The sequence below is a fragment of the Brassica napus genome, chromosome A6 (genome assembly GCF_020379485.1).
Source record: "Brassica napus cultivar Da-Ae chromosome A6, Da-Ae, whole genome shotgun sequence".
In the NCBI taxonomy this organism is placed as follows: Eukaryota; Viridiplantae; Streptophyta; class Magnoliopsida; order Brassicales; family Brassicaceae; genus Brassica; species Brassica napus.
This window is the reverse complement of record NC_063439.1, coordinates 3,207,401-3,232,824: the sequence shown is the minus strand read 5'-3', so window position 1 is coordinate 3,232,824 and position 25,424 is coordinate 3,207,401. Positions and strand designations below refer to the sequence as shown.

The 25,424-nt window shown below is 37.6% G+C and overlaps 4 protein-coding genes across 4 annotated transcripts; 2 read left to right on the top strand and 2 right to left on the bottom strand.

The window, feature by feature from the left end:
• The first annotated feature begins 909 nt into the window (after positions 1 to 909).
• On the top strand, positions 910 to 3,745 carry LOC106346349 (zinc finger protein WIP3-like). The gene is made up of 2 exons (XM_013785647.3): positions 910 to 1,557; positions 2,633 to 3,745. Exons 1-2 carry the CDS (start codon positions 970 to 972, stop codon positions 3,056 to 3,058), a joined length of 1,014 nt encoding a protein of 337 aa, XP_013641101.2. The 5' UTR covers positions 910 to 969; the 3' UTR covers positions 3,059 to 3,745.
• A 38-nt stretch (positions 3,746 to 3,783) lies between these two features.
• Positions 3,784 to 5,650, bottom strand: LOC106346348 (beta-1,6-galactosyltransferase GALT29A-like). Its single transcript, XM_013785646.3, has one exon. It carries the CDS (start codon positions 5,280 to 5,282, stop codon positions 4,074 to 4,076), a length of 1,209 nt encoding a protein of 402 aa, XP_013641100.2. The 5' UTR covers positions 5,283 to 5,650; the 3' UTR covers positions 3,784 to 4,073.
• A 1,636-nt stretch (positions 5,651 to 7,286) lies between these two features.
• Positions 7,287 to 9,829, top strand: LOC106346350 (protein SUPPRESSOR OF K(+) TRANSPORT GROWTH DEFECT 1). The gene is made up of 8 exons (XM_013785648.3): positions 7,287 to 8,013; positions 8,083 to 8,188; positions 8,478 to 8,676; positions 8,756 to 8,824; positions 8,911 to 8,985; positions 9,062 to 9,160; positions 9,244 to 9,399; positions 9,488 to 9,829. The coding sequence occupies exons 1-8, from the start codon at positions 7,551 to 7,553 to the stop codon at positions 9,611 to 9,613; spliced, it is 1,293 nt and encodes a 430-aa protein (XP_013641102.2). The 5' UTR covers positions 7,287 to 7,550; the 3' UTR covers positions 9,614 to 9,829.
• Positions 9,830 to 9,886: 57 nt separating this feature from the next.
• On the bottom strand, positions 9,887 to 25,216 carry LOC106346351 (DNA polymerase epsilon catalytic subunit A). Its single transcript, XM_048782056.1, has 48 exons — positions 24,871 to 25,216; positions 24,661 to 24,726; positions 24,481 to 24,540; positions 24,285 to 24,380; positions 23,733 to 23,893; positions 23,504 to 23,592; positions 23,211 to 23,428; positions 22,676 to 22,762; positions 22,459 to 22,593; positions 21,895 to 22,017; positions 21,701 to 21,784; positions 21,252 to 21,416; positions 20,990 to 21,166; positions 20,744 to 20,857; positions 20,225 to 20,329; positions 19,798 to 20,061; positions 19,625 to 19,719; positions 19,348 to 19,453; positions 19,185 to 19,264; positions 18,907 to 19,083; positions 18,701 to 18,785; positions 18,489 to 18,569; positions 18,261 to 18,404; positions 17,595 to 17,690; positions 17,270 to 17,470; positions 17,042 to 17,105; positions 16,807 to 16,961; positions 16,353 to 16,735; positions 16,070 to 16,199; positions 15,796 to 15,993; positions 15,644 to 15,718; positions 14,984 to 15,174; positions 14,699 to 14,879; positions 14,554 to 14,618; positions 14,122 to 14,254; positions 13,914 to 14,015; positions 13,745 to 13,828; positions 13,422 to 13,496; positions 13,241 to 13,300; positions 12,907 to 13,169; positions 12,780 to 12,828; positions 12,298 to 12,458; positions 12,130 to 12,196; positions 11,686 to 11,790; positions 11,452 to 11,571; positions 11,187 to 11,375; positions 10,869 to 10,975; positions 9,887 to 10,474 (listed from the first exon to the last, which is right to left on the bottom strand). Exons 1-48 carry the CDS (start codon positions 25,027 to 25,029, stop codon positions 10,075 to 10,077), a joined length of 6,525 nt encoding a protein of 2,174 aa, XP_048638013.1. The 5' UTR covers positions 25,030 to 25,216; the 3' UTR covers positions 9,887 to 10,074.
• Positions 25,217 to 25,424: the final 208 nt, after the last annotated feature.

The following is a 25,424-nucleotide window of genomic DNA, read 5'->3' as shown; positions in this document are numbered from 1 at the left end:
GATTAATTAGTGGTGGTGCAAACCAAAGCCTTTCAGTAATCACTCAAAATTTTCAAGTTAATTTCTACTTAACACCAACGACACTGAACAATTAGATGTTTTAATTAGTGTAAGTCTATGTAAATACAAAATACTATGTGTACATTATTTAATTATTAATGTTTTAGTCTTTGTCAGTATATATAATGAATTGGACGTCACAGTATTAATTAAAGCTTTAAGGTTGTCATAATTTTTAGACAGGTACTACGAATGAACAACCGTATATTTCCCGTTATGTTAATTCATCTACTATTACATGGAGCTGAGTCCTAGGAAACTCTTGGAATAGTATTAATACATCATCATCAAAGTTCGTGTAACATCTGCTACTTGAATCATCAATCGTCAATAAAAAAGAACGCGTGAGTTTATAGTAATTCGCTTTTATCATTGATCCCTTAAAACACGGCTAAAATGATGTTGAAAGTGTTGTTTTGATGTAATGATGAATTTCGTCTTCGCCGGTCTATATGCACTTAAAAGATATTATGACTATAAAATGATGAATGATATCGTATTTGTTGGGTATAAGATGTTACTTAGTAATACTAATGTGAAAGGAAAAGAGTGTAAAGAAGAAAATAATTAAATTGTCTCAATGAATGAGTCTTAGGATTCTCTTTCATTGAAAAACCTTGTGCTGGTGCATCTCTTTTTCACTATATATGAAGTAAGACCCACCACACTATTATGAAGAAAATTACACTCTTTTGCTCCTTAGTGTAAACGCGTACGTAGACACGTGCGAACATTATCATATCTAACTATACGTATTGGGGGTAGGAAGAACAAAGGGGGACCTATTTTGACGAACCTACACACACATCAGGAAGGTTGATGATTATATAACCTTTTCCTACTAATCCTACACATCTTCTTGGGAGGGAGAGAGAGAGAGAGAAAAAAAAGAGAGGGGGAGAGAGAGAGATGAGTTTGAGGAATCTTCATGAGATGGGTTTAGGTTTTGAATCTCCAAGCTTCATTGAATGGCTTAAAGCTCCATCGCCGTCTTCTTCTTCTTTGTTATTTCGTATCAAGACCAAAGATGTTATATCAAGATCAAACCACCAGAGTATGTTGGAAAGATCTCTATTCTCATACCAACCACAAGAACCACTCAACACGTCTATTCGATGCTTGCCTCTTCTAAACAAGCTCATGGAAAATGAAAGTCAGGCTTTGGATGATATCAAAGAAGAGAAGGATGATGATGATGTGGTTACTCTCCAGATCGGATTGCCAAACTATCGACGTGGTAGCTCTGTGGAGGATGATTCTGATACAACATCCGATCATCACCAGAAGAGCCCCATCAAGAGAGAGATAATAGATGATGGAGTGGTGATGATAAAGAAGAGAAGGAAGATGATCATTGATGAGGAGATGAATGATTTGGATATGGAAGTCTGTGGGAAGAGATTTTGGATACCAAGTCCCGCTCAGATTCATGTCGGTCCAATGCAATTTGCTTGCACTATTTGCAGCAAAACCTTCAATAGGTACAATAACATGCAGGTACGTCTTCTCTCTTATTATCTTTATCCTAGTTGCTTTGGTACACATCCACTAATTCACCAAATCTTGCATCTTATGTCAAAACATTATCACTTTGTGTCATATTAACAAAGTAAGAAACATTGTCACTATGTCAACTTTACCTTTGCATTTTTGTCCATTGAAATATTTCATAGGGTATTACATTTACGGTTATATCTTCTGAAAAGAAATATTTCTTAATGTACTGTACCTTTTTAATTTTAAACAACTTTCCCCCTTCACAAATACAGATACATGATTTTTGTTTTGAACAAAAGAAAACAGATATAGGAGTACTGAAACTAGCATCATTACATACAGAGTACGAAAGGACTTTAATTTAGTTGTAAATTAAAGATTATGAACTTTAATGACTTAATTTTACGGTAATTAATCTCGGTTGGTAAATCATCGTAGTAGTAGATATACAACCCCCAATCACCTAAAAGAAGATAGTTTGGGTATATAACTTCTGGATTAGTTGAGAAATCTTCATAAATCTTTTGACTTTTTTTCATTTTGCGGTGCCTTTTTGGTTGAAAAGCCAAAAAGCAAAAATAATCAGAGTGGGATTTGCCGATTTGGTAAAGTATAATTCAGAAAGAAACAAAAAAGGAAGAAAAAAAACAATGATCACACTACTTTTACTGAATCTATGCAATCGATTACTTCACCTAATGATAATATGAGTAAAAGGCTTCTAATTAAGTATCATTCATTCTATATGTATTTTACTTAGGATTCTTTACTTTACCATTCAATATAAACTTATTTTCCTCTCAACTTTAATTTTACAAACATTACACCAATCCCTACTTTTAAGCAGGAAACACATTTGTTTTCTACATCAATGGTTTATTATATATATTAGAAAGTGTACTTTTAACTTGAACAAACATTGGAGTCCCATTTATAACATAATGGACATGAATATTCATAAACTCAATCATCTCACATATATATATATATATATAAACATAACTCTAAAAATAAGTTATCCACATCAATGCAATGATATATATTACGTTCTAATGAATTAATATACCCAACACAGATGCATATGTGGGGACATGGATCAGAGTTCAGAAAAGGAGCAGACTCACTGAAAGGCACAACCCAACCCGCAGCTATCCTGCGTCTACCATGTTACTGCTGCGCGGAAGGATGCAAGAACAACATCAACCATCCACGTGCCAAGCCCTTGAAGGACTTCCGTACGCTTCAGACACATTACAAACGTAAGCATGGCTCCAAGCCTTTCTCTTGCGGAAAATGCGGCAAAGCGTTGGCCGTTAAAGGTGACTGGAGGACTCATGAGAAAAATTGTGGGAAGCTTTGGTATTGTACATGTGGATCAGACTTTAAGCACAAGAGGTCTCTTAAAGACCACATCAAGTCCTTTGGTAATGGACACTCTCCTCACCCTTCTCTTTCGTTTGGTGGGTTTGAGGAGGACACGGAATGTGTCACCACAGAGTGATCAGAGCCACGTTAGGTAGACTCGTGGGGGCTGTGGGAACCATCGGTCCATATAGGTAAGATCTGAATTTTCAAATGTTGCTTCTAACCACAAAATATATCGAGTCTAACAAAGAATTTCTATCTTGCAAAGGGAGAAATTCTTTGTTAGACTTAGACTCAATTACATCAAATCTAACATCTTAGCAAAGAAAACGAAGCAACATTTTAAAATTTAGATCTTCTTATTGGGATATATTTATGGTGAGTCTACATAGAACCCCACACTGTCTATCTAACACTTGTAAAATTTGAGGTCTTGAGCGTTTTAAGTATTTGGTGTGTTTTAGTTCTATTATCATGCATGTTAGGGTGTTTTGCGACTAAAAATAACCTTAAGAAGAGGTTAATTTAAATAATGCTCTCTAACAAAAACTTCTCTTTCTCCGAGGGATGTATTTGTCGGGGAGCATTTGGTTGCTTGTGTAAAACCCCTGTTTATCTTTGTAGTAAGCTTGTACTTTGTTTCCAGTCTTAACTAGGTTTCCTCTTTTTTTATTAAGGGTGGTTATCTTGTGAAGCACGTGAATTTTCTGTTTCTCTCATTCATGTATTTGTATTAGATGAGAAAATTGGTGTGCTTCACTCTATTATTGTACGATAATCCTCCTTTGAGACTTTCTAAATATTGTAATCTCTCTTTTCATTACATATGTGACATGCTTTCAATCTTATTTGTTCGCAAAGTTACAAAAAAAAGTTTTATAGAATAAGAGAACACATCATCGGAACGATCTCAACTTTGCCTTCGGCTTTAGATTGACATCATGTAAGAATATCGTCTAAATTTACCATACATTTTCATCAATATGTGTGATATGACAAATCGAAATTGTATAAAACAATCTTACCCTTTGCTCGCATCTCCCCGATCTAAAGTAAAATCTTTGGGACTTAACAGAGCACAACACAAGCTACTTTGCTTGAAGAACAAACTTTCTGACAAAACTTCTTTTGATGATGGTATACACTATACTTCAATGGTAAACTTTTACCGAAGGGATCTTGAACGCTTTCGGCAAGAACGGAATCGCCCTGGGATTATTCTCCAGGTCGTGATACAATCTGTACTCCGCTTCATAGTCATGAAGCTTCAGCTCAGCTTTCTGATTCGTATGGTAATGATGCTTAGTCAAATTCGACTTCCCAAACCCGAAAACGCTAACTCTCTCACAAACCCCCACCGCGAGCATCACCGCCTGCATACCAGACGAGTAATGAAACAACGACCCTTCGTGACCTTTACTCCAATCCCCAAACCCTTCGTCTCTCTTCTCTTCCAAGAACTTCTTCACGGAGTAATACTTCACGATCCTAGCGCAGAGTACGTCGAATCTCGGGTCAGTGATGACCAGAGGAGCTTTGTGAGAGGGTTTGCAAACGGTGTAGTCCAATAAATGAATCGGTTGGCAAATGTACATTACTATAGGTACTGAATCTCCATAAGGATGGCAGTTGCAACGCTCTCTCCTCGCGCATTGGTGGAGAATGTTACTGTTTATGAACGATACGCTCGTTTTCGATCCCACCTTGTTCTCGAAACGCTGCGTTTTAGCGTTGTTGAGACGAATCACTATCTCGTGTTTATCGATGACGTCACCGTATTGGCTGTTTAGTAACGTCCCGCTGTTACCAACAACGGCACAAGACGAGTATCTCGAAAGCGAAACGACGCCGTTTCGGTGAGATTCGATCGGGTTCTTGATAAGTCTAATCAAATCTAGAATGATGCGAGGCTCGTAAGCCTTTTTGGTACGAGTCCAGATCCTAAGGTTTCTCTTGAACTCTGACCAGTAACGAGAGACCTGAAGGGAGGAGGGAAGATTCGTTACCGGAAACTTGGAGGGAGCGTAGCTTCTGCTCCTCCTCCTTCTTCCTCCGATCGGCGTCGCCATGGAGCTGAAGTAGCGGCGGTGGCTTCTCCGCGTGTTGTCGTAATCGGAGATCAGATCGACCTCCTGGTTGAACTTCGGCTCGCCGGGATCGACGGCGGCGAACTCGAGCAGCGTCTCGTTGAACGCGACCTCCTCCTCCGCCGTCGTCACGAATCCGGAGGTGCTGCCGAGCTCGGCTATCGCCGAGCTGAAGGAGAAGCTTCTGCGGCGAATCGCGACTCTGCAGATGAGCGTCGCGGCGAGGAAGCAGAAGAGGAGGGCGCTGAAGAGAGGTCGGACGGATCGTTTCATCTGGATCTCTGGATGTTAAATCGAATCTGTAACGGTGACTAGTGAGCTCGACGACGACGACTCCATTGTGAAGAATATCTCTGGAGGTGAAGTCAACGAGAGGGAGACGACATTGTTACTAAAATGGAGATCTGGAGAAGGAGGTTAGTAGATTCGTCGACGATTCAAACTAAACATTAAATAAATCTTTTCTTTTTCTGGTAGATGACGCAGCACCCTCCATGTTGTTGTGTTCCCCCTTTACGCTTTGCAGCTAAAGTAGAGAGATAAAGAGTGTGTGTGTAGCTTGTTTAATTCTTTTCTTTCATTAATAAACTTCTTTTAGTGGATAGGAGACATATATTTTGGTTAATGATTCGTTGCTATTTTTAAACATGAATTTAGAATTTAATTTTTGATAAAACAATATTTTAAGAGAAAAAGACCAAAATAACACTAAATCAAGTTTTTTTTTCCCAAACTAGCACTCAATGCCAAAAGTTACAAAAACAGCACTCAAGGAGTGGGGTTTAGGGTTTAGAATTTAGGGTTTAGGGTTTAGAGTTTAGGTTTTAGGGTTTAGAGTTGAGAAGTGAGGTTTTGGGGATAAGATTTCAAATTTTGAAAAATAAAAAAAATTAAATTTTTCAAAAGATAAAATGCTATTTTGGTCATTTTAAAATGCTATTTTGGTCATTTTAGTTTTTGAATGCTATTTTTGTGAAATAAACTTAGAAAGGTGCTATTTTGGAGATTTGCCCATTTTTTAACAATGATATTTATATTTTTTTCCAACTAATTTTTATTAAGAAGCATCTGTAATAACATTAAAATATAAGAATGAGAAATTTCCTACCTAGTCTTTTTAGTTTATTTTCACAAAAATAGCTATAAATGAAAAAATGATTAAAATAAATTTTATTAAAGGATAAACCTAAAATTAACTAATCTACATATGGGTTTACAATTAAAAAACTAAGTTTTGTGGATAGACTTTTAAATTTTTAAAAATTAAAAATTAAAATTAAAATTTCAAAATAAAAATATTGTTTTGATCATTTTTTAGAAATTATTTTTGTGACAAAAACAATTAAAAATAATTATTTGAAAAAATTGCCTTATAAGAATTGATATATATATATATATATATTAATAATGATATATATATATATATCTTAATAATGATATATATATAATATTCATAGAAAACTATATCGAATATCTTGATTTGGTAAAAATAAAAATCATCAGATAATTTTTTTTATAAAATAACTCAAAACAATTTTAAAATAGTCATAAAACAATCGGCTGGATATAATAATTTTCTCAACTTGTTATAAAATTTTCTATAAAACAAATAAGAAATATGGAAGCCTCTTTAATCCAGTGATTTGATTAAGAATTCATTAATGCTTCTACACTAGAAAATCTGATGTTCAAAATCTAGAAAATGCAAATGTAGAATTGCTGGTAGAATTATCGTATATAAAATAGTTTATGTACCAGGGTTTGATAGCTTATTGGGGGCACGAAATGTAAGGGCATCCCTCTCACCTCTTCATTCGGAGATGGAGGCATTAATTTGGGCAATGGAATGTATGCGAAATTTAAGGCAGTTTCAGGTTACGTTTGCAACGGATTGTTCTCAACTGGTGAAGATGGTTTCGGAACCAGAGGAATGGCCAGCATTTGAAAGCTACCTGGAAGATATCAAGCTTCTGCGACAAAGTTTTGTCAGCTCAGAAATCGTTCATGTTCCTAGGACGGAGAACAAAAGGGCGGATAGCTTGGCACGTAGTGCTCGGCAACAATCGTCTTTCGTCGTGCACATGGATGCAGATTTACCACCTTGGTTTACAGAGTCTACATGAGTCTGTAAATGTTTGCTGTCAAAAAAAAAAAAAAAAAAAAAAAAAAACAAATAAGGAAAGGGCCGGGATTGATTTGATGCCTTTTTGTTTGTGGGCTTTTGGCCTATGCTTGCTTATAAAAACGGCGGGTACTGCTCTTGTCATTCATTAAAACAGTTGGAAACATCCTACACATTGACGTTTTCGTTTTATACACACAAACACTCGGCTGTTTTCTCCGACGTCAAAGTCGCCTTGTTCCTCAATCCTCATCTTTCCTCTAATCATCTCCCTTCCTTTAATAATACTTTTCCAGGAAAATTTTCTGATCATGAATCGTCCACGCTTCTAGGGCTTCCTCAAATCATCTCAATTTCAATTCAGCAAAATTTCAATTATCGATTATTTTCTCTGCAAAACCCTAAAAAAAAAAAGAGCCATGTATAGCAATTTCAAGGAGCAAGCGATCGAGTACGTGAAGCAAGCGGTTCAAGAAGACAACGCCGGGAACTACAACAAGGCCTTCCCTTTGTACATGAACGCGCTCGAGTACTTCAAAACCCATCTCAAGTACGAGAAGAACCCTAAGATCAGAGAAGCGATCACGCAAAAGTTCACCGAGTATCTCCGCCGCGCTGAGGAGATCCGAGCTGTTTTGGACGAAGGCGGGTCGGGTCCTGGATCTAACGGGGATGCTGCTGTGGCCACGAAGGCGAAGAGTAAAGGGAAGGATGGAGATGGGGAGGATAAGGAGCAGTCGAAGCTCCGAGCTGGGTTGGACTCTGCGATCGTGAGGGAGAAGCCTAATGTGAAGTGGTCTGATGTTGCGGGGCTTGAGAGTGCTAAGCAGGCGTTGCAGGAAGCTGTGATCTTGCCTGTTAAGTTTCCGCAGTTCTTCACAGGTATAAAGGGTCTTACTTTATTGGATTCGTTGATCTGTTATTGATCAAAAACTTGATTGTTGTGATTAGGGAAGAGGAGGCCGTGGAGAGCTTTTCTGCTGTATGGGCCTCCTGGGACTGGGAAGTCGTACTTGGCTAAGGCTGTTGCTACTGAAGCAGATTCTACGTTTTTCAGGTAAAATATGTCTCTCCAAGTTTGTTTTTCTTCATTATGTTTGAATGATATCCCCTGTTGTCGTAAGATATATATGATGCACTTGGCGCAGTTTATAGTTATGTAGTTTAAATGGATTTTTAATGAGGAACTCTATATTGGGGCAGTCATGTAGATCTTTGGGGTTTAACGTGCTTTAGTTTCTTTCTATGTACCTTGCCTTACAGTCGGAAAAGTTTTAGCTTTGATGAGTATTCTGTTTTATTATTGAAAACATGATGTTGTGTTCTTTTTGCCTCCAAACTATCAGTGTGTCTTCATCGGATTTGGTCTCGAAGTGGATGGGTGAAAGTGAAAAGCTGGTATCAAACCTTTTCGAGATGGCCCGGGAGAGTGCTCCGTCAATTATATTCGTTGATGAGATAGATTCTTTGTGTGGTCAACGTGGGGAAGGTAATGAGAGTGAGGCTTCAAGACGTATCAAAACAGAGCTTCTTGTTCAGATGCAGGTGAAAAGATTTATAGAAATATACCTGCTGAAAATGAATTATTAGCATAAACTGACTTTCCTCTCTACTTGTCTCTCAGGGTGTTGGACACAATGATGAGAAAGTCCTTGTACTGGCAGCAACAAACACACCTTATGCTCTTGATCAGGTGAAACACTTTAGAGTGGACTGTTTCTTCGAATTTATTGTCAGCTTCAGAACAACACTGAAATCTAAATACCGTGTTGATTGTAGGCTATTCGGAGACGTTTTGATAAGCGTATCTATATCCCTCTACCGGATGTGAAGGCTCGGCAGCACATGTTCAAAGTAAACATTCATCAAAGTAAAATTATTTAGGGTGTCAAAATCCTTTTTTACCTAATGATGTCCGTGTATGATACAGGTGCACCTGGGAGATACTCCTCATAATTTGAATGAGTCTGATTTTGAATATTTAGCTCGCAAGACAGAGGGATTTTCTGGTTCAGATGTTGCTGTTTGTGTATGTGGTTTGTCCTGAGTTATTATTACTATCCATGTGAACAAACATGTCTTTTATTCTGAATGGTTTCTAATCTATGGCAGGTGAAGGATGTTTTGTTTGAACCTGTGAGGAAAACCCAAGATGCCATGTTCTTTTTCAAGTCAGCTGATGGGACGTGGATGCCATGTGGCCCTAAACAATCTGGTGCCATTCAGATTACGATGCAAGATTTAGCAGAAAAAGGGCTCGCGGAAAAGGTATGCAGTTTATCATTGAAGAAAATAGAAAATTCTAATGGAGAATATGCAAAAAGCTTATGTTTTTTTTTTGTTGGACCTGAAACAGATTATTCCACCGCCCATCTCAAGAACAGATTTTGAGAAGGTATTAGCAAGACAGCGACCAACAGTGAGCAAGTCTGATCTTGAGGTCCATGAGAGATTCACAAAGGAATTTGGAGAGGAAGGTTGATCATTGATCATATGATGGTTCAGCATCTCTCTAGTGTCAGGGGGAACCTCAAGCTCCTGATTATTATGTGTGTACTAATAAGAACAAATCGACTCTTGTTTCATCCACATCATTGAATTTTCTTTATTTTAACTGTAGAAATTATTTCAGATATGAAATTCGCTCTTGGTATATATATATTCATAATCTACCAATCTAAATACTCATCAAATTAAATTTTTGAAAGTGTTGGTTTGTATGTTTCACCCCTTCCAATGGTAGATAAAATCTCAATTTGGGAAAAAAAAAGTACTCATCAAATTAAATTGTCATATACTTGTTTTTAAGAAGACTAATGAGCCAAGATCGCTAGTTACGACTGTAATAAGTCTAAGTCTGTTTCTGACAAATGAAATTAAACAATACTTTTAGCCCACATCATCATTTTGAATGTTAAATAAATCTATGCAAAAATCTATAACCTACGAATGATGTCTTCCGGTATTGGTTTGCCAGCTTCCGGTGGGATCTAAGATCCAAGATGTGCATTCTTCTAACAGTTTAAACTTCTGGCGCTTTGCTATATCCAAGAAAATCTCCATCCTCTTGAGGAACTCAGACCCGCTCTCCTTGCATCTAAAGGATCCAGAACACTCACACTGCTCTGTCAAATGAGCCGCTTTCACCTGATTGCACCTAGTGCAAACTAGATCCTGCATGTGGTACATTCTTTCTCTCTGTCTCACCATCTGGAGAAGACTATTTTCCATCTGCTCTCTGTCATATATCTTCCCACATTGTGAATCTACGCAGCACCATTCTTTCTCTGTTAATAGAGCTGGGTCTCTGCCAATATCTAGGTCTCTGTAGGCATCACAGTTGCTGCAACAAGAAAAAAACAGTTCAACACAACTCAGTAAATACGTATCAGCTCCTTTACTTCTTACTTACTCTTGCAAGAAAGTCAAGTATGTCAAAGTGAGCTAAAGGTACTACTAATCTTTTTTCTGGGATTTGGGGAGAGTCTAAGGCAAGTTTCGTTTCTTTTAGTGTGACTAAACGCATCCTGCGTGTTGCAAACAGACAACATTTTTGCTATAATGACTCACAAGGGTGTGCCAGGAAATTGTCAGGGATTTTTCGTTTTATACTTAAACTAGTGATAAAAAGAAAACTCGATTTCGTAAAGCTATTTATCTATTAACTAGATGTAGAAGGCACCACAATGCATATCTGAATCACGAAAACTGAGCATATCTGTTTAGTCAAGTAATACCTGCAAGCCACATTAGGCAAGATAAAGGAAGGCCCAGGATCAAGAAATTCGGCTTCAGCGGCAAATTCTTTTACGTTAATGTACTTCAATAGATTCCTTTTCATTACCTATAAAAAAAAACTATGTCAGAAAATTGTATGCCTAGAGAACAAACATGTGAAGACGATAGTCAGCACCTATATGAAAAGATACTTAGTTTCACTGCAAAACATAGTTTCAAGAACAAGATTTCAGAAGGGTAGGTCTGAATCACACAATATGGTTATCGAACCGAATCAGTATCAGGTAAAGAGGAAAAGGAAGGAGTGGAGTATTTACCCGAACATCTTGCTCGACATTTTGGTCAAGACCCATAACAGCACAGATAGTTTGTATGAGCTCTAACGTGTAATCTCTTTTGGGAGCTTGACTAGAATCCCGAGATGCATCTGAAACGTCTATCTCCTTCATGTGTGACACGATATCATTGATTTTTGCAACAAGCATATTAAAGAAGCTGGATGGTATCTGCATTAAAGAAAAAAAAAATGAGAATTTTTTAATGGATGAAAAATATATCAACCGAATAGGCTTTAAGACTTACCTGTTCCTTAAGATATTCTATCATCTGTGCCTCTAAACTTTCTGAACTGCCTCTTTTCTTCTCTAATGAGAATTTCCATGGGTCAAATATAAACTTGGCAACAATTATGACGAAATCCCTCTGCCAAGACAGATGAAATGCATGAGTGTCCATGAAAACATGGTCCATGCGCGGACACAAATTTTTAGTTCTGCTAAATGACCATTGGTTTGAGTAAGGGATCTGCATGTAAACCTGAATATACTCAGGGAAAAGTCGAGCGACACTCCACTTTGGTTCAATAGTCACTTCGTCAGGTGAAATTTCATCGTCGGTAGCTTGGATGCCAGCGTAGTTATACTACAAAATATTGAAGAAAAGATGGAAATATATCAAGCAAAGACGAGATCAAGAACTAATGAAGAAAGATGGAATTTTAGTAGAGTTCCTTGCAACTTTATAATTTCTCAACCATCCAGGTGAAAGTATTTTCATTTATCAGTTTTAGTTCCTCGACCCACTTTTGGTCTACTGGAACCCTGCATGCATTGCAGGTTCCATGGATTTTTAGTTTTTCATTTCTTATGTTTGAGGCTCAATTTTTTGTTCACGGCTTCGCAATTTACAGTTCTAAACAAAATTTGCCCTGTTTGGCAATCAGATATTGTAGATACAAGAGGGAAGTATAAGAGATCCAACCTGGTCCATGAAGAGTAATGAGTGCCAGTAGTGAACCGGCTCGAGCAAGATCCACTCAAAGATATCGCTGTCAGTGACAAAGCATTTAGAATCAGTGACAGGAAAATGTGTAGAGTCCACAAGAGTTTTAAATTATAGACGTATATATTGGGCAACGAAGAAACCAACCTATTCCCTACAGCTGTGAGCAAGCTGTCACAATAAGCCTTAGCAGCAGATAGATCAAATTTCCCTGTGTCGATAACGATCTTTGAGAAGTCTGCAAATATTATTGTTGCACCTAATCTCCGCAAATCAGTCAAAAGCAGCGCAAACACCTTTTGCATGACCTACAATATTGATGAAAACCACAAGATGTCAAATGGATTTAGAAATTTATATGCAACCAAAATGTGAATGTCAAATGTCAAATATCAAGATCAAATATAGCCTACGACAAGTATACTGCAGCAACCATTTATAATTTGTAAGCAACAGAGTCGACAAAAGAGTTGACTGAAAGAAGAATCAGACAGAGATGCAAGGAGGAATTTTTTGTCCAAAAAAAAAAAAAAAATAGATGCAAGGAGGAATTAATATACTTTGCTGCATTTAATCGCACCAACAAATTTATACCTTATAAAAAGCACAAATCATTAACTGTCACTTACCTTGTGAAGCATGAGATGAAGAGCTGGATCATGAAGCTTCGAGCAAGGGCTACAAAATGAAATTACCGATTGGTATTTAATGAGTTGAGAATAAAGTCAATATGTACAGGATACGACATAATCATACCTACAGAGCCACCAAGACAAACGTTGCAAAATGGAATCAGCATATATATTGCGTGATTTACACACATCAGTCAAGCAACTATTAATCAATTGTTTCAGGACTCGGAATGCTTGAGCACATCCAGTGGTCTCATCAAAACTGGCGTTAACGTTCGAACTACTTCCTCTAGGATTCACATCCTGTTCAAATCCCAAAAAGTCACCTCCTTCCATCTCGCTCACCAGGTTGCTTTTCAGAAGGGCATTAACAGCCAAGTGATGGATCTGCACGATGCATGTTAATTAGAAAAAAAATCCAAAATTCACAACGATTAAAGCAAAAAAAAAATTGTGACCTTTAACTCCACAGAAATTTTTCTATACGCTCCAGGATATGCCAAACTTGTCTGTTGCACCTGTGACAAAAGAAGCATCCCAGTTATCACCTTGATAGTCTAAAAAAACATGGAAGCGGGCGAAGTTCATGACAAAGCCCACGCATACTAAAAGGCAAAAAGGAAAAATCATTTGACATACCTCATCAGCAAAGAATGTCTCTTCATTGTTCAGACCACCAAGGTCTGGAATACCATTATCTGACACCCAAAGGACCTGTTATACAAATACAAAATCAATGATATGGAAAATCTGCTTCTCTCTTAAATACATAATAAGGCATTTCAGAGTCATAATCAGTGATTTGGAGAAAATAGCATTTTGCCAAGGTTTCAGGTATATAGTTTCGAAGCTGTACGCACAGAGCAAGAGCAAAAAAGGAAAATAAAAGGCTGGGAGGCAACTAATGCAGTAGTTGAACTATTATAACACTTAGAAGCTAGACGGAAAGTCAAAGAAAGAACCTGCTGCTGGTCACGGAGTGCCCTGGACAGGAAGATATCTACTGTGAATGTTAACCAATCTAGTCCAAAATTCCCCAAAGGCACCTAATCAGTTGCATGGAAAATGTAAATAGCTGCAATAAAGCAATATTATGAAGAACTACAGATCCACTTTACAAACATAACCTACATGGGCATATCTTGACTGGGAAATCCTTCGATCCAACCACTGAAATGCTGCAGCACAACGGAACATTGCTAATTTTGCTGCCGGACGTTGCCAGGAGACAGGCTGTGCATCACAACCACATCCACGCAAACATATTTATCATTAGTTGATCAAATGAACGTCTATCGTGACGGAAAAAAAAAAGAGAAAGGTCGATCAGTCAAGGAACCTGATAACTATTGTCATCGCCGTTGAAGGGAATCCTCACACATGGGAAATCATCCAGGGCTTTTATACCATCCTTGATGGAGTTAAAGTCAGGGCATTCAGTGACTACAACAGTTGGTCCAGAATTTTCTTCTCTGCAAGAAAAGGAAACAATGGGAAAAGTCAAACCAGAGTGGAGTGACCTGAAGTTGGTTGCCTTGCAAGAGAAGTCCAAAATGCGTCATTTTTCACACCATACAATCAAAAGAAAATTGTGCTCAGCAGTTAACTTATACAGTTTATCAAATTAAGAAGTAAGCTAAAGAACTAATCACGCGGGAACAAAATAATTAGGAAAAGCATGCCCAACTGATCAGCATTAGAAAATCTATGGGTTCATCAAGTCACATAAACATAAACAGGTTGCACTGTTGTAATCAGGAAAATGAGTTACCTGTATTCACTTATCGCTTTTTGTATAATCTTTTCGGCAGCTTCAGCATGGTCAACATAGTCCACCTGATAATAAGCATTCAGAAAAGCTTGAAAAGTGCAGGATTGTTATTGCAGGGGCTGTACGTAACGGCTTTAAAGCTAACCTGGAAAACGATACCATCCCAAGACAATGACTCGAGTGACAATTCTTGGCAACCATCTCTAAACTGTCTCTCTAGGGCAGATGGTAATAATTCCTTGTCGCCATAAGGATTAACTACCACGGCAGACATAAGCTTCGATGCATGACAATATAGAACATATATAGCACGTAGTGTTGAGGTGCTGCAAACAAGCAAAACATAAGAAACCTTCTTTCAACTTAAATTGCATGTAGTAGAAACCTTCTTCCATCAGAAAAGGGGTCGTCATGTTACTTAGATTTCTACCTGTTATACAAGTAAAGAAGTGGAATTGATCGCTCCAGGTAGCGGCATTCAGTTGTAGTTTTCATATGAAGTTCACCAACTTTCCATCCATCTTGGGTGTTACGGTGCTTGGCTGTGTTATCAATTTTGCATACACATCCTATCTGACATATAGCACTAAACTCCAGCGGCACCTTTGTTTCATATATGCCCTGCCAAAGTCAAATGAGGTTAGCAAGCACAAACATGGTACTCTACTTGTGCAAAATCAAAGTGACATGCATGATCACCAACAAGTTGGTCTGGTGATTATCTGGCTCAGTGTCAGTAAGCACCAGAACAAAAGTTCAATTCCCACCGTGCTGATAAGTCACTGGGCCCCATTCACAGTTCATTCAAATAACAAATTAAACAGCATGTCCAGCACACACGTTAATATAGCTAGCTACCCATCGCTTGTAAACTCCATACCAGAATTTTCCTTACACAGGATACTTTATGCAGCCAAAATTTACAGTAGAAAATTTCAGATTCCCAGACACCATGTACAAGTTGTCTATTCACCAGTATTAATGGTTAACCAAACAAAGAAAAGTTTTCCTAACATTTAAGCCATGTAGATGGGGTATTCGATAAAAGGTTGGCTTCTGATGCACTGTATTACTTTATAAAATATCTCACCTCAATTTCAGGGTCTGCAAGAAGAGCTGCAAGCTTCTTGCTTTCTTTTCTAAATTGTTCTTCCTGAATCTCTACCTGTAAAAAAACAAACAAAATTATAACTACCTAGAAGGAATTCGAGGGGAAGGATGCATAGTGGTTGAAAGACATGCCTCAATCATATTATAACAAGGCTTTCCATGAGGAAGAATCTTGTTGACACACTTTCCGGGAAATTTTCCATCTATAGGAGCTTTGGAATTAATGTAAAACACTCTTGGGATTGTCAATGGGATTTTAAGCATCAATCCTTCCACAACCACCCAAGCGAAAAATTGTCCGATCTGTGGACTTGGGACCAGCTGTATTATCTGAAAAAGTCGGAAAGAGAGCGTTAAGGCAAATGATTAGCAAATATATAAAATACATTGAGGTCGACATGCGTACCTGCCAATGTGAGCTAGTCAAAGCTTCTTCAGGCCTCCTAAAGAATGAACCTACACCTCTTCTAACCTGTGTGACTTTTTTCTTTATCTCATGAGATTCAATCTGCTTTAAAGATCGTTGATCACCCAACCTACAAAAAGAAGGGACACACCGTCAACGAGTTAATCCACGTTCCTTGTTGTAAAAGCAGTGGATGTTCTATTGAACTACATTTTGATCCAAATCAAAACCTGCTCGTTGTAAGATGAACTCCAGGAGAATATATACAATCATGAGAACTAACCTTCTTTTCTTCTTCTTCTCCACAATTCCTTTCCATTTTCTTTTTTTCACTTCAAGCCAACCTTGGTAATCCACGTTCTTGTCAATGTTCTCAAATGAGATATCGTCATCGCACTTTGGATCCTTGCTCTCTTGCTGCTCACGCCCAAACTGTTCTTTATTAACTTCATAAGAACGTGCAATTGGCTTTGGTCCCTTTACGCCAGGCTTGTTTTCTTTGCAAAAATCCTCAATATCGTTCATATCATCTTGAGCCACCGAATGATTTTTGTTTGCTGAGCTGAACATATCAGCTAGTTTTCTCTGGCGAAATTTATCTTCTTTTTCACGGACCTTTTTATGAAGCCAATCAGGATGAAGCACCCTAGGAACGGGATTTGCCACCTGTATAGGTCATATAAGCCGTTAGATATATATCAAAAGAACACCCAAAAAAAAAAGTGAGAATAACGAACCTTCTGCATTGCAGCGGGAATGGTGATAACTTTTTGGATAGCTGAACTAAGACGCTGCTTGTAATACGACCAGTCAATAATTAAACGAATATCAACTTTATGGTCTGAACTAAGGCGCTGCTTGCACCATTTTCCCAGATAAAACTTCATTCTTTCTGTAAAATTTGAAAATTTACATCACATTTGAAGGTTAAGAACACAACAACATAATCTCACTAAATAACAGAATATTTACCAGGTTCCGTTTTAGATAAGGTAAATATGGCAACAGGGACAGCACGTTCACTTACAGGTGACCCCTGATCATCAAAAGTTGTTAAGTTATAAGGGTTGAAAATACTATGAACAGTGGATGAAGCACTATGCTCAATGAATAATGATCAGTAAATACTTTTGAGATGTAATTACATTCCTAATATAGAGATTTGCATTTGAAAACATTCCAAGTTTGACAGAAATGTACCTTTGGTTCACAAGCAACAATGTATTGGCAACGCAGTCCTTTATCTTTGACCATTGTATCACCAAGAAAATCAGCCAGGCGTTTTGCTGTGGTCACTGCACATGACTTTTGTTCACCATAATCTGCTAAGGATTTGCTCATGGTGCTTGATTCTGATATATAATCTAGTAGTTCACTATCGGCAATATCTTTTCCTTGATTCTGAAGAAAATATGTCGGGAAATCTATGAGCAAAAAAATACCCAGTAGCAAATAAGAGAATTTAACAGCACCCATATGAAATTATTCCTGCTCAGAAAAGAGATAATCGAGATATATGACATACATCGAGTAGGTCAAGCCACCGATTTGCAACGGCTGCAACAGCCGAATAACACTCTTCAAGTGTTGATCCATGGAGAAATTTGTCAAAAAGCTCGGCCTGTAGAGAAATAAAAGAAAAAGAAAATAATATTCACTTCAGTGTCTGACAGCTCCATGAGGTGTAAATTTTTTAAAAAGTTCAAGAAATATGCTGACCTAAAATTTTCGAGACATTACACATACACCATTCAAGTAAAAAACCTGTTTATTTTATTGAGATACTTTGTCTACCAAATAATGAACGTCTTACTACATAGGGCAAATATATGTATGTAACAAGCTCAAGTAAAAATAAGAATCCAATAAATAGGATGGAAATTTTCAAACAAAATATACGGAACAAAAATTTATGAAAAAGCAGAAATTTTACTAATCACTTCTTTCTTTTATGAAAAAAAAGAAGGAAGAAAATAAACTCTCGCATAATTACTAAATGTTCACCTGACCAAACAATTTAGAACCATTGGAATTTTCCCAAACAGAGAATTACTTAACCACAGATATCAGTATTACACCTTCAAACTGCTGTTAGAAATAGTTTTGGATCAAGCGAAAAGCGCATTGAGCCTAAATATAGATAAAGCAACAATTTGATGAATCATTACAGCACAAGAAAGTGAAATGATACCTGGAAAACTTTAATGAGTTTCAGCTCCCCTCTACGCTTGATCTCAAATCCCTTGAGTTCTGCTAAGGTTCCGTCATGATTGAAAACAGCATACCGCTTCTTAAGTAAGACTCCTTCTTCTTTCGATGCAGGAATAATCATTGCCTGAATGGAGAGAATCACATATTACTTGTTTGTGAATAAACCAAATAGCAGCACTCGACTAAAAGTCATAACGTATACGCATACCTTGTACGGTCCATCCACTTCGAATTCAATGGAGCATTCACTATGCGACTCGTACGTCTTGCGTACAGGATCTACAAGAGTCTGTTTCCAACCAATAACAAAAGGAAAAATAGAAACTGAACACAAGGCAAAATGCTTCCAGAACCAAAAAGGTTCATCTACTGAAGACTGAACACAAAAGCTACTTTTCAGTAAGGGCAGCTCCGGTATACCTGATATTGATCATTTGTATTATTTTTAGCCACATCAACATTAAGCATTACACACGGATAAGAGATCGTGAATTTCTTCATGTCTCTGCAGTAGACAAAAATCACTGATATATAACTCTCTGGAATATCGTAAACCACCAAAATACTGCTATAAAGTAAAAAAAAAAATAGAACAAGTTCCTGATATGGAGATTGCAAAATCTTACATCGTCTTAAAAGTAAAGTTCTCAGGAAAAGATCCAGGTAGAGCACACCATATACCATCTGTATCCAACTCAAGTGGTCTCCCAATACGCTCAATAAGCAAACAGGCATTCTGGATGATTTTGGCTCCAGTATAGGTAACTACACCAGCCATTTCCATAGAGTACCATCTTGCACCCCTGGAATTGGTTTCAAGTAGAGATTTGGGTCAACCAAAATGGAACAGACAATAAGGGTATAGCCAAAGTGCAAGCTCTTTGCAAGAGATCAGAGAACTCACTTTCGCATGACATATCCATAGAAGGAATTAAGAATACACTTATGAGCTAGCTGCAAGGAATCGTAAACCACTACCATGTCCTGTCGCAAAATTTTAAAGCTAATAACCATCTAAAGGAAGTTCCGGAGATGATATATATGATCAACTATGTAAGAAAATATACCTGTGCTTCCTGGATCTTGATTGAATTGCCACTTGCCTTGGCCTCTGACAACTTTCCCTTCCAGACCTTGTTAAGTGTTTTGTATTCATACCTCCTATCTCGAAAGCTTTAATTACATACAAACACCATAAACAAAAAGCAACAAGGAAAAGTATTTAGGACTTGGCAGAATTTACATCATTGTCTATTCACCAAAAAGATTGCTGCTCAAAAAGACAAGCTAAGTCCTAACAGAGTTTCAATCAAGAACAGGATTGGGAAAACAAAAGTCACACACCTTCGAACAGTGTCTACATAAAACGGATTTTCTCTCATGCATATCCCAGCCTCACGAACTTCAGTGCTTGGCTTGTCAAGTACTCGTCGATATGCCTATCATAGCACAAAACGACTTGCCTTTATATATTGACATTGTGGAGAAAATATTATCAAGAGAAAGAGAGAGAATACCTTTTGACAATATTTTTTCAGTCTTTCTTTTAGTTTAGATTGTTGCTCCACCTTTGGTAGATCAAGGAAAGATTTTGAAGACTGAATATTTGTACCAGCATCAACAAATTCGGACTCAATCTGCTTCTTCAGATGGTAATAATCACTTTTCTTGGCCATGAATGTCACCCCACGCCAAACCCATTCAAGTTTTCGAAGACACGTTTTTCCCGGGCGGTTGAAATCACATGCGGTGCAAATTTCATTCGTAACTATTGATGGTGGCTGGCAATGAAGAGGAAATTTCCACTTAGCATAATATTCCCACGGGATTCATAATCTTGACAGTGACGGTTGTGTTAATTTGGTAGATATTGATTTACAATTGCATGTTACATCATAAAATCAAGAAATCAGTTAGAAACATGCAAAAGGTTATTTGATGTACCTGAAGCCTATTTGTTAAGATGATATTTGGATACATCGCTGCAACATCAAGGTGATAAATAAGAGGTCCCTCTTCACGTATAGGGCAATCTCGTAACTTTTCCAGCTGCAGGGAAATAAAACCGCCAAATCATAACAGAATTAAGAGGACATCCCAAATCAGGTAGTACAGGGAAATAATGTATTAAATTATCAGGTTTTATGTTCTGCTTTCCGAAACCCACGCATGTATGTGCGTAGTTGGTGACAACTACTGTAAATGGAGGGTATTTGATGGACTATCTCCTCAGGTTAACTTTGTTCTTTCCAGAAGAACTATTGGGGTTACTTTACACGAGAGAAGGATCGTCGATATGAGCTTAGCATGTATGAGAATGCAAAGGAAAACTCTCCCAGAATGAAATGTGTATGCAGCGTCAGCCATTCAAAGAGACAAGAGAAAACACACGCTGACAAGAAACAAGGGAATAGGGAATAGGCGTCAAATCACTATCTATAATTCAGAAGAGGAATCTATTACCTTTTCCTTGATTTTTTCCTTCACTTCATCATAATTGGAAACTGAATCCATTCTCATTTTCCCTTCTACAGTGATAGCATACTCCAGATCCCGGTCAAGGTTATCGATCAGTTGCTGGCAATTAAATGGTCCAATATCAGATAGGTGCATAAATAAGTGACATTTGAACAGAACCATATCACAAGAAGTATTGTTCAGAAAACAACAAGAAAAATCATATTGAGGAAAGTAAAGCAGATTACTAGCCTGGTATGCCGATGTGTCTAGCTTAAAACTGGTTGGAATGTCAGATCGGAAAACACCACTTTCGAGGCACTCTACATGGCCACCAATATATGTCTCACTTTCAAGAAGGTGACTTTGGTAGAACTTCTCAGGGTCAGCTTGGTTTTTATTGGGACATACAACATTTGCCTTATACGCCTGTACAAAGAATGGAAGACGTCCAATTAATAGAATGTGTCATACATCAAAGATTGCTAAAGACCTTGTAGTAAATGGAAGTCACCTCAACCATCAGAAGCATTTCACAAAGGGTTCCACTTCCTTTACGTAAGACCTCATCAGGGACCATAGGGATGATAGTCGCGAGAGAAAAAATGAACGGGTGAACATATGTCATGTATAGGTAATAAGTTGCAACAGCATCAGAGACAGAATAGGAGGCCATTGTCTGCAACATGGAACACAAATAAGATATAAGCACCCAATTCCACGCAAGCACTGCATAGACTAAAAATCCACAATTGCTGGAAGTTATCAGTCACAACATCCATGTTCGCTCCTAAATTTTGCGTACTGATAAGAGATAGTGTTTAACAGGAGCATGAGAACATTTCTTCATCCCTTAAAGAGACACTAATTACTAGAACAAATATCGTCATACTCTACCCTATTCCAAAGCAATCAAACTACTACTCCAGTTCTTAAGAACCCTGATTAATTTATCAGCAGTACCTGTGGTTTTTCCATGGCAAACTGAACCATGTCTTCTGGGTTCACTTCCAGTGGATCATAGCCCAGTTTCGCCTTTGTAACGGCCTGGCATTTAATTAAGAGACGAGCATTACTCAAAACATAATATGAATTCCTCTAAAAGGGACATATAAGAAAAGGATAAACAATAGCAAAGAGAAAGAAGTCAAATGAACCTTCAGACCATGGCTTCCCTGAGGAAGATAGCTATCCCGTTTCACCCAAGCAAAACAATCTAAATGGCAAACGAATTTAGCTCGACATTCACCTTGATTATGATCACAACGGAATCCCAACTCCTGAAACCATGGGGAAAGAAAACAAAATATACCAGTCAAAGTTAAGAATAAGATAGAAACTAAATAGTAAGATGCAGAGAATAAAAAGAGAGAAAAAAGAGTGATGCATGTTTTTGAAATAGAGTTCAGAACAGAACCAAGGTTCAGAAGACTTCAGTGTTTAAACGCAAAAACATGTCACTCAAGATGAATATTATATTCACGGGAGATGACAAACAATATGTAGAAAATAGGCATGCAGGCGAGGATGTAGGAAGATCTTAAGCAGTGATACTGTTCTATCATTAAGCAAAAGAACACTCGCAAGGTCACAATAGCATGTCAGCAAAACTGTCACTAACTTTTTCAAACAGAATTTCTATAAGTATATCATATACTTCCTTAAAGTCACGCAGACATGAAATTTTAACGATACCACAATGAAGGAAACGTGTTGCTTACCTCATTCATTTTGATCTCATGATGGGACGCTCTGCGTTCTATAAATGGCCAGTCGAAAAAATCACCGTTATATGTAACATAAATACCGGGTTTAACCTCTTGCATATGGGAAAACCATTTTCGAAGGAGTTCAACCTACAATACAAAACCAAGAAAGAAGCTTGATTCTTGTACATCAATGTTTCTGATATATTACTCAAATCCAGACCTAATTTACCTCGTTGCTAACGTTAGTAACTTTGAAATATCCTTCAAACTCTGGTTTGGGTGTATACTCCAGATCTTCTATGTCTTCGCCAACACACTGGTTTAAAATGAAAAATATTACGTGTAATCAAAGAAGATTGAAGTAGTTCAAATTTTTATACGGAAATAGAGCTGAGATATCAACCAGAGTTGACAATGACATGCAATGAAATTTTTATAACAAATCAGAAATCATGTTTTATAAACATACAGAAAAAGGCTACAGTAGACCACAAACAATCTTTATGCCACATCATACAAAATCAGTCAGGCAAAGCAGTATAAGTTTATATGGATCATTTATGATATCCCCAGGATAGACTTAATCTTTAAAGAAACACTGCATTTATGAGCTTTTCCTCAACTGATTGCTTTGACATAATCTAAAAGATGATAAAGCAGGGTTATCATCTCTTTTAATGATTTGGAAATCATGCTCATACATCATGTATGATATTATCATCTATTAAATCATATTCAATACAGAAAAATGTACATAGTATTACCTCTCTGTTAACAATTAGAAAACCTTGCCCATCGACCATGTAAGATATCATCATAATTTGATCATATTCAGCATCCGGAAATTTCAACTCAAGCTTTGTTGTCTCTATATCGAATGCACAAACACGGACTTCTGCGCGCTGGAGAATATCTGTCCTCTTCTCTAGTGTGACATCAGTGCTGGAAATACTGACATTGTACCATTGCCCACTCCGCACGTCTAGACACCAAGAAAACGTCATGTTTTGACAATCTTTAGGACTAACAGAAATTTAATTTTGACTAAATATGTTACCTTTATCAACTGCAAATCGAACATGATAAGGAACATCGTACTCGCGAAGTTCCACTAAAGAGTCTAAGCAATCTTGAAGACGTTGTTCTCTGCATTCCAAGAATAAAAAGAAAAGTGAGCACCGGTATCTGAAACTTGAGAATAACTAAAAAACAAGAGAGATCAAGAGGAACAATTTGAAACCTCGGAAACATAGGCAGTTTAAAACAACAAAAATCCATCGTCTTACCGTTTTCCAGCCAAAATGGATTCGTATGCTTCAAGTGCGTCAAATTTTGCCTGGTTTCGTTCGACAACATGCGACAGATCCCTTTTGACTTCCATCAATTGTTGCACAGTATCAAATGATACTTTTAGGTATTTCTTTCGCAGGCCAGAGAGATGATTTTTCTGCTCATGAGCATAAGAAAAAATAAACTCGAATTGGTAGGCCATAAACAAAAGTTAGAAAGACACACTAAGCGGAAGGAAGACTATAGAAGTCATGAAACCCTTCCTATCTTGCATACTATCGTAACTGATCATTAAACAATTAAGAAAACTAACATTAACAGTTCCAGCCCAACGTTACATACTCGCAAACACCTAGAGATTTCCGAATATGAATGCAGGATCACATTTAAACTTATTACGATAGTTACTCAGTTTTCAAGTTTCAAGAAGAGGATAAAAACTAAAGATTGCAGCAACATTTTGCTTAAATATGCGTCTCGAAAGAGAAATACGAATCATTAGGTAGACTAACTAAATCACATTAACAAGTAAGGATTTACGGACTTACAAGATCAAGATCCTCTTTTTCAACAATCTCAATATCAGCAACTTGTCTTTCATATCGCCGTCTCAAGTACGCTTCAACTTCCAGTTCCATTTTCTCCTGTAATTTCGCAAATGCAGTTTTATTAACATCCAGAACAAAACTACGTGATTACTTCAAGGAGCATTTCAGATGATGCACAAAGAGAAAATCAACATACTTTCGTAGCTGCATAGAAGTAAGGGCGGAACTTGTACTTTGTCTTGAAATAAAACCCGTCCTGAAAAATAAAAACAAATCCTCACAACTCAATCGAAATAAAGAAAAAAAATAAGATAAAAGAAGATTCATCAGCTTATACGAAGCTAACAGAGTAATAATGACTAAAAACAGCTCTCACCTGGGTAACAAAGTAAAGATCCACACAGCTATAAGTCTTCCCAGTATCGGGATCTTCCCAAGATGACTGCAAAACGTAGTAGAACAACCAATCAGTGAATAACTTAGTACTAAATAGATCAAAGGCCATACTTTTTTATTAAGAATCGAGTTCGAACCCCTACGCTCGATAACCAAATTGAGTTCGTAACAGAGTGCGACGGAGACTTACTGATGCGAATGTGAGTAGCCACCCGAGGCGCGTTTCCCCTTCGGAGAAAAGCCCAAATCCGAGTTTAGATTCGAGCTCATCTTCCGCCGTTTTCACGACTTTCTGAGTATTCGATCTCCGCGAGTCCTTTCGATCCCATCTTCGATTATCTCCGCTCATTTTTTTGCCTGAGGAGGGGCGATTAGTAAATTACGAGACACAGAGACTCCTGATTTGGAGCTTTCTTGCCACTGGAGAAGCTTCGAAGTCGATTGCGTTCTGAGAATAAATTAGGGTTTGAAAAGGGTTTCGCAGATGGAGCTTCGTGGATGCAGGAAAGAGAGTGGGGGGGCTAAAGAGAGAGAAAAGCTTTTATCATTTTCCCGCGCTTTTAAATTTACTTTGCCATCTAAATGGGCCAATATAGAAGCCCATCTTGGCAACTTTGGATCTGCTCGACCATTTGCCGCCAACCCAATAAGCATTAACTAGAATTAGATGTTTAGATTAAACCAGATCTCGGTTCGGTTTGGTTTGAGCTTTGCTCCCAGCTCGGTAAAAAATTAATCGCTAGT

Excerpts from the sequence above, each read along its gene's own strand:
- LOC106346349 (XM_013785647.3), top strand. The coding sequence starts at position 970 with ATGAGTTTGAGGAATCTTCATGAGATGGGTTTAGGTTTTGAATCTCCA. Across the intron at positions 1,558-2,632 it reads ATAGGTACAATAACATGCAG|ATGCATATGTGGGGACATGG; the intron begins GTACGTCTTCTC and ends TACCCAACACAG.
- LOC106346351 (XM_048782056.1), bottom strand. The coding sequence starts at position 25,029 with ATGAGCGGAGATAATCGAAGATGGGATCGAAAGGACTCGCGGAGATCG. Across the intron at positions 15,719-15,795 it reads CTTGTTATAATATGATTGAG|GTAGAGATTCAGGAAGAACA; the intron begins GCATGTCTTTCA and ends GTTTTTTTACAG. Across the intron at positions 13,170-13,240 it reads AAATTTCTGTGGAGTTAAAG|ATCCATCACTTGGCTGTTAA; the intron begins GTCACAATTTTT and ends TGCATCGTGCAG.
- LOC106346350 (XM_013785648.3), top strand. The coding sequence starts at position 7,551 with ATGTATAGCAATTTCAAGGAGCAAGCGATCGAGTACGTGAAGCAAGCG. Across the intron at positions 8,677-8,755 it reads AGCTTCTTGTTCAGATGCAG|GGTGTTGGACACAATGATGA; the intron begins GTGAAAAGATTT and ends CTTGTCTCTCAG. Across the intron at positions 8,825-8,910 it reads CACCTTATGCTCTTGATCAG|GCTATTCGGAGACGTTTTGA; the intron begins GTGAAACACTTT and ends TGTTGATTGTAG.
- LOC106346348 (XM_013785646.3), bottom strand. The coding sequence starts at position 5,282 with ATGAAACGATCCGTCCGACCTCTCTTCAGCGCCCTCCTCTTCTGCTTC.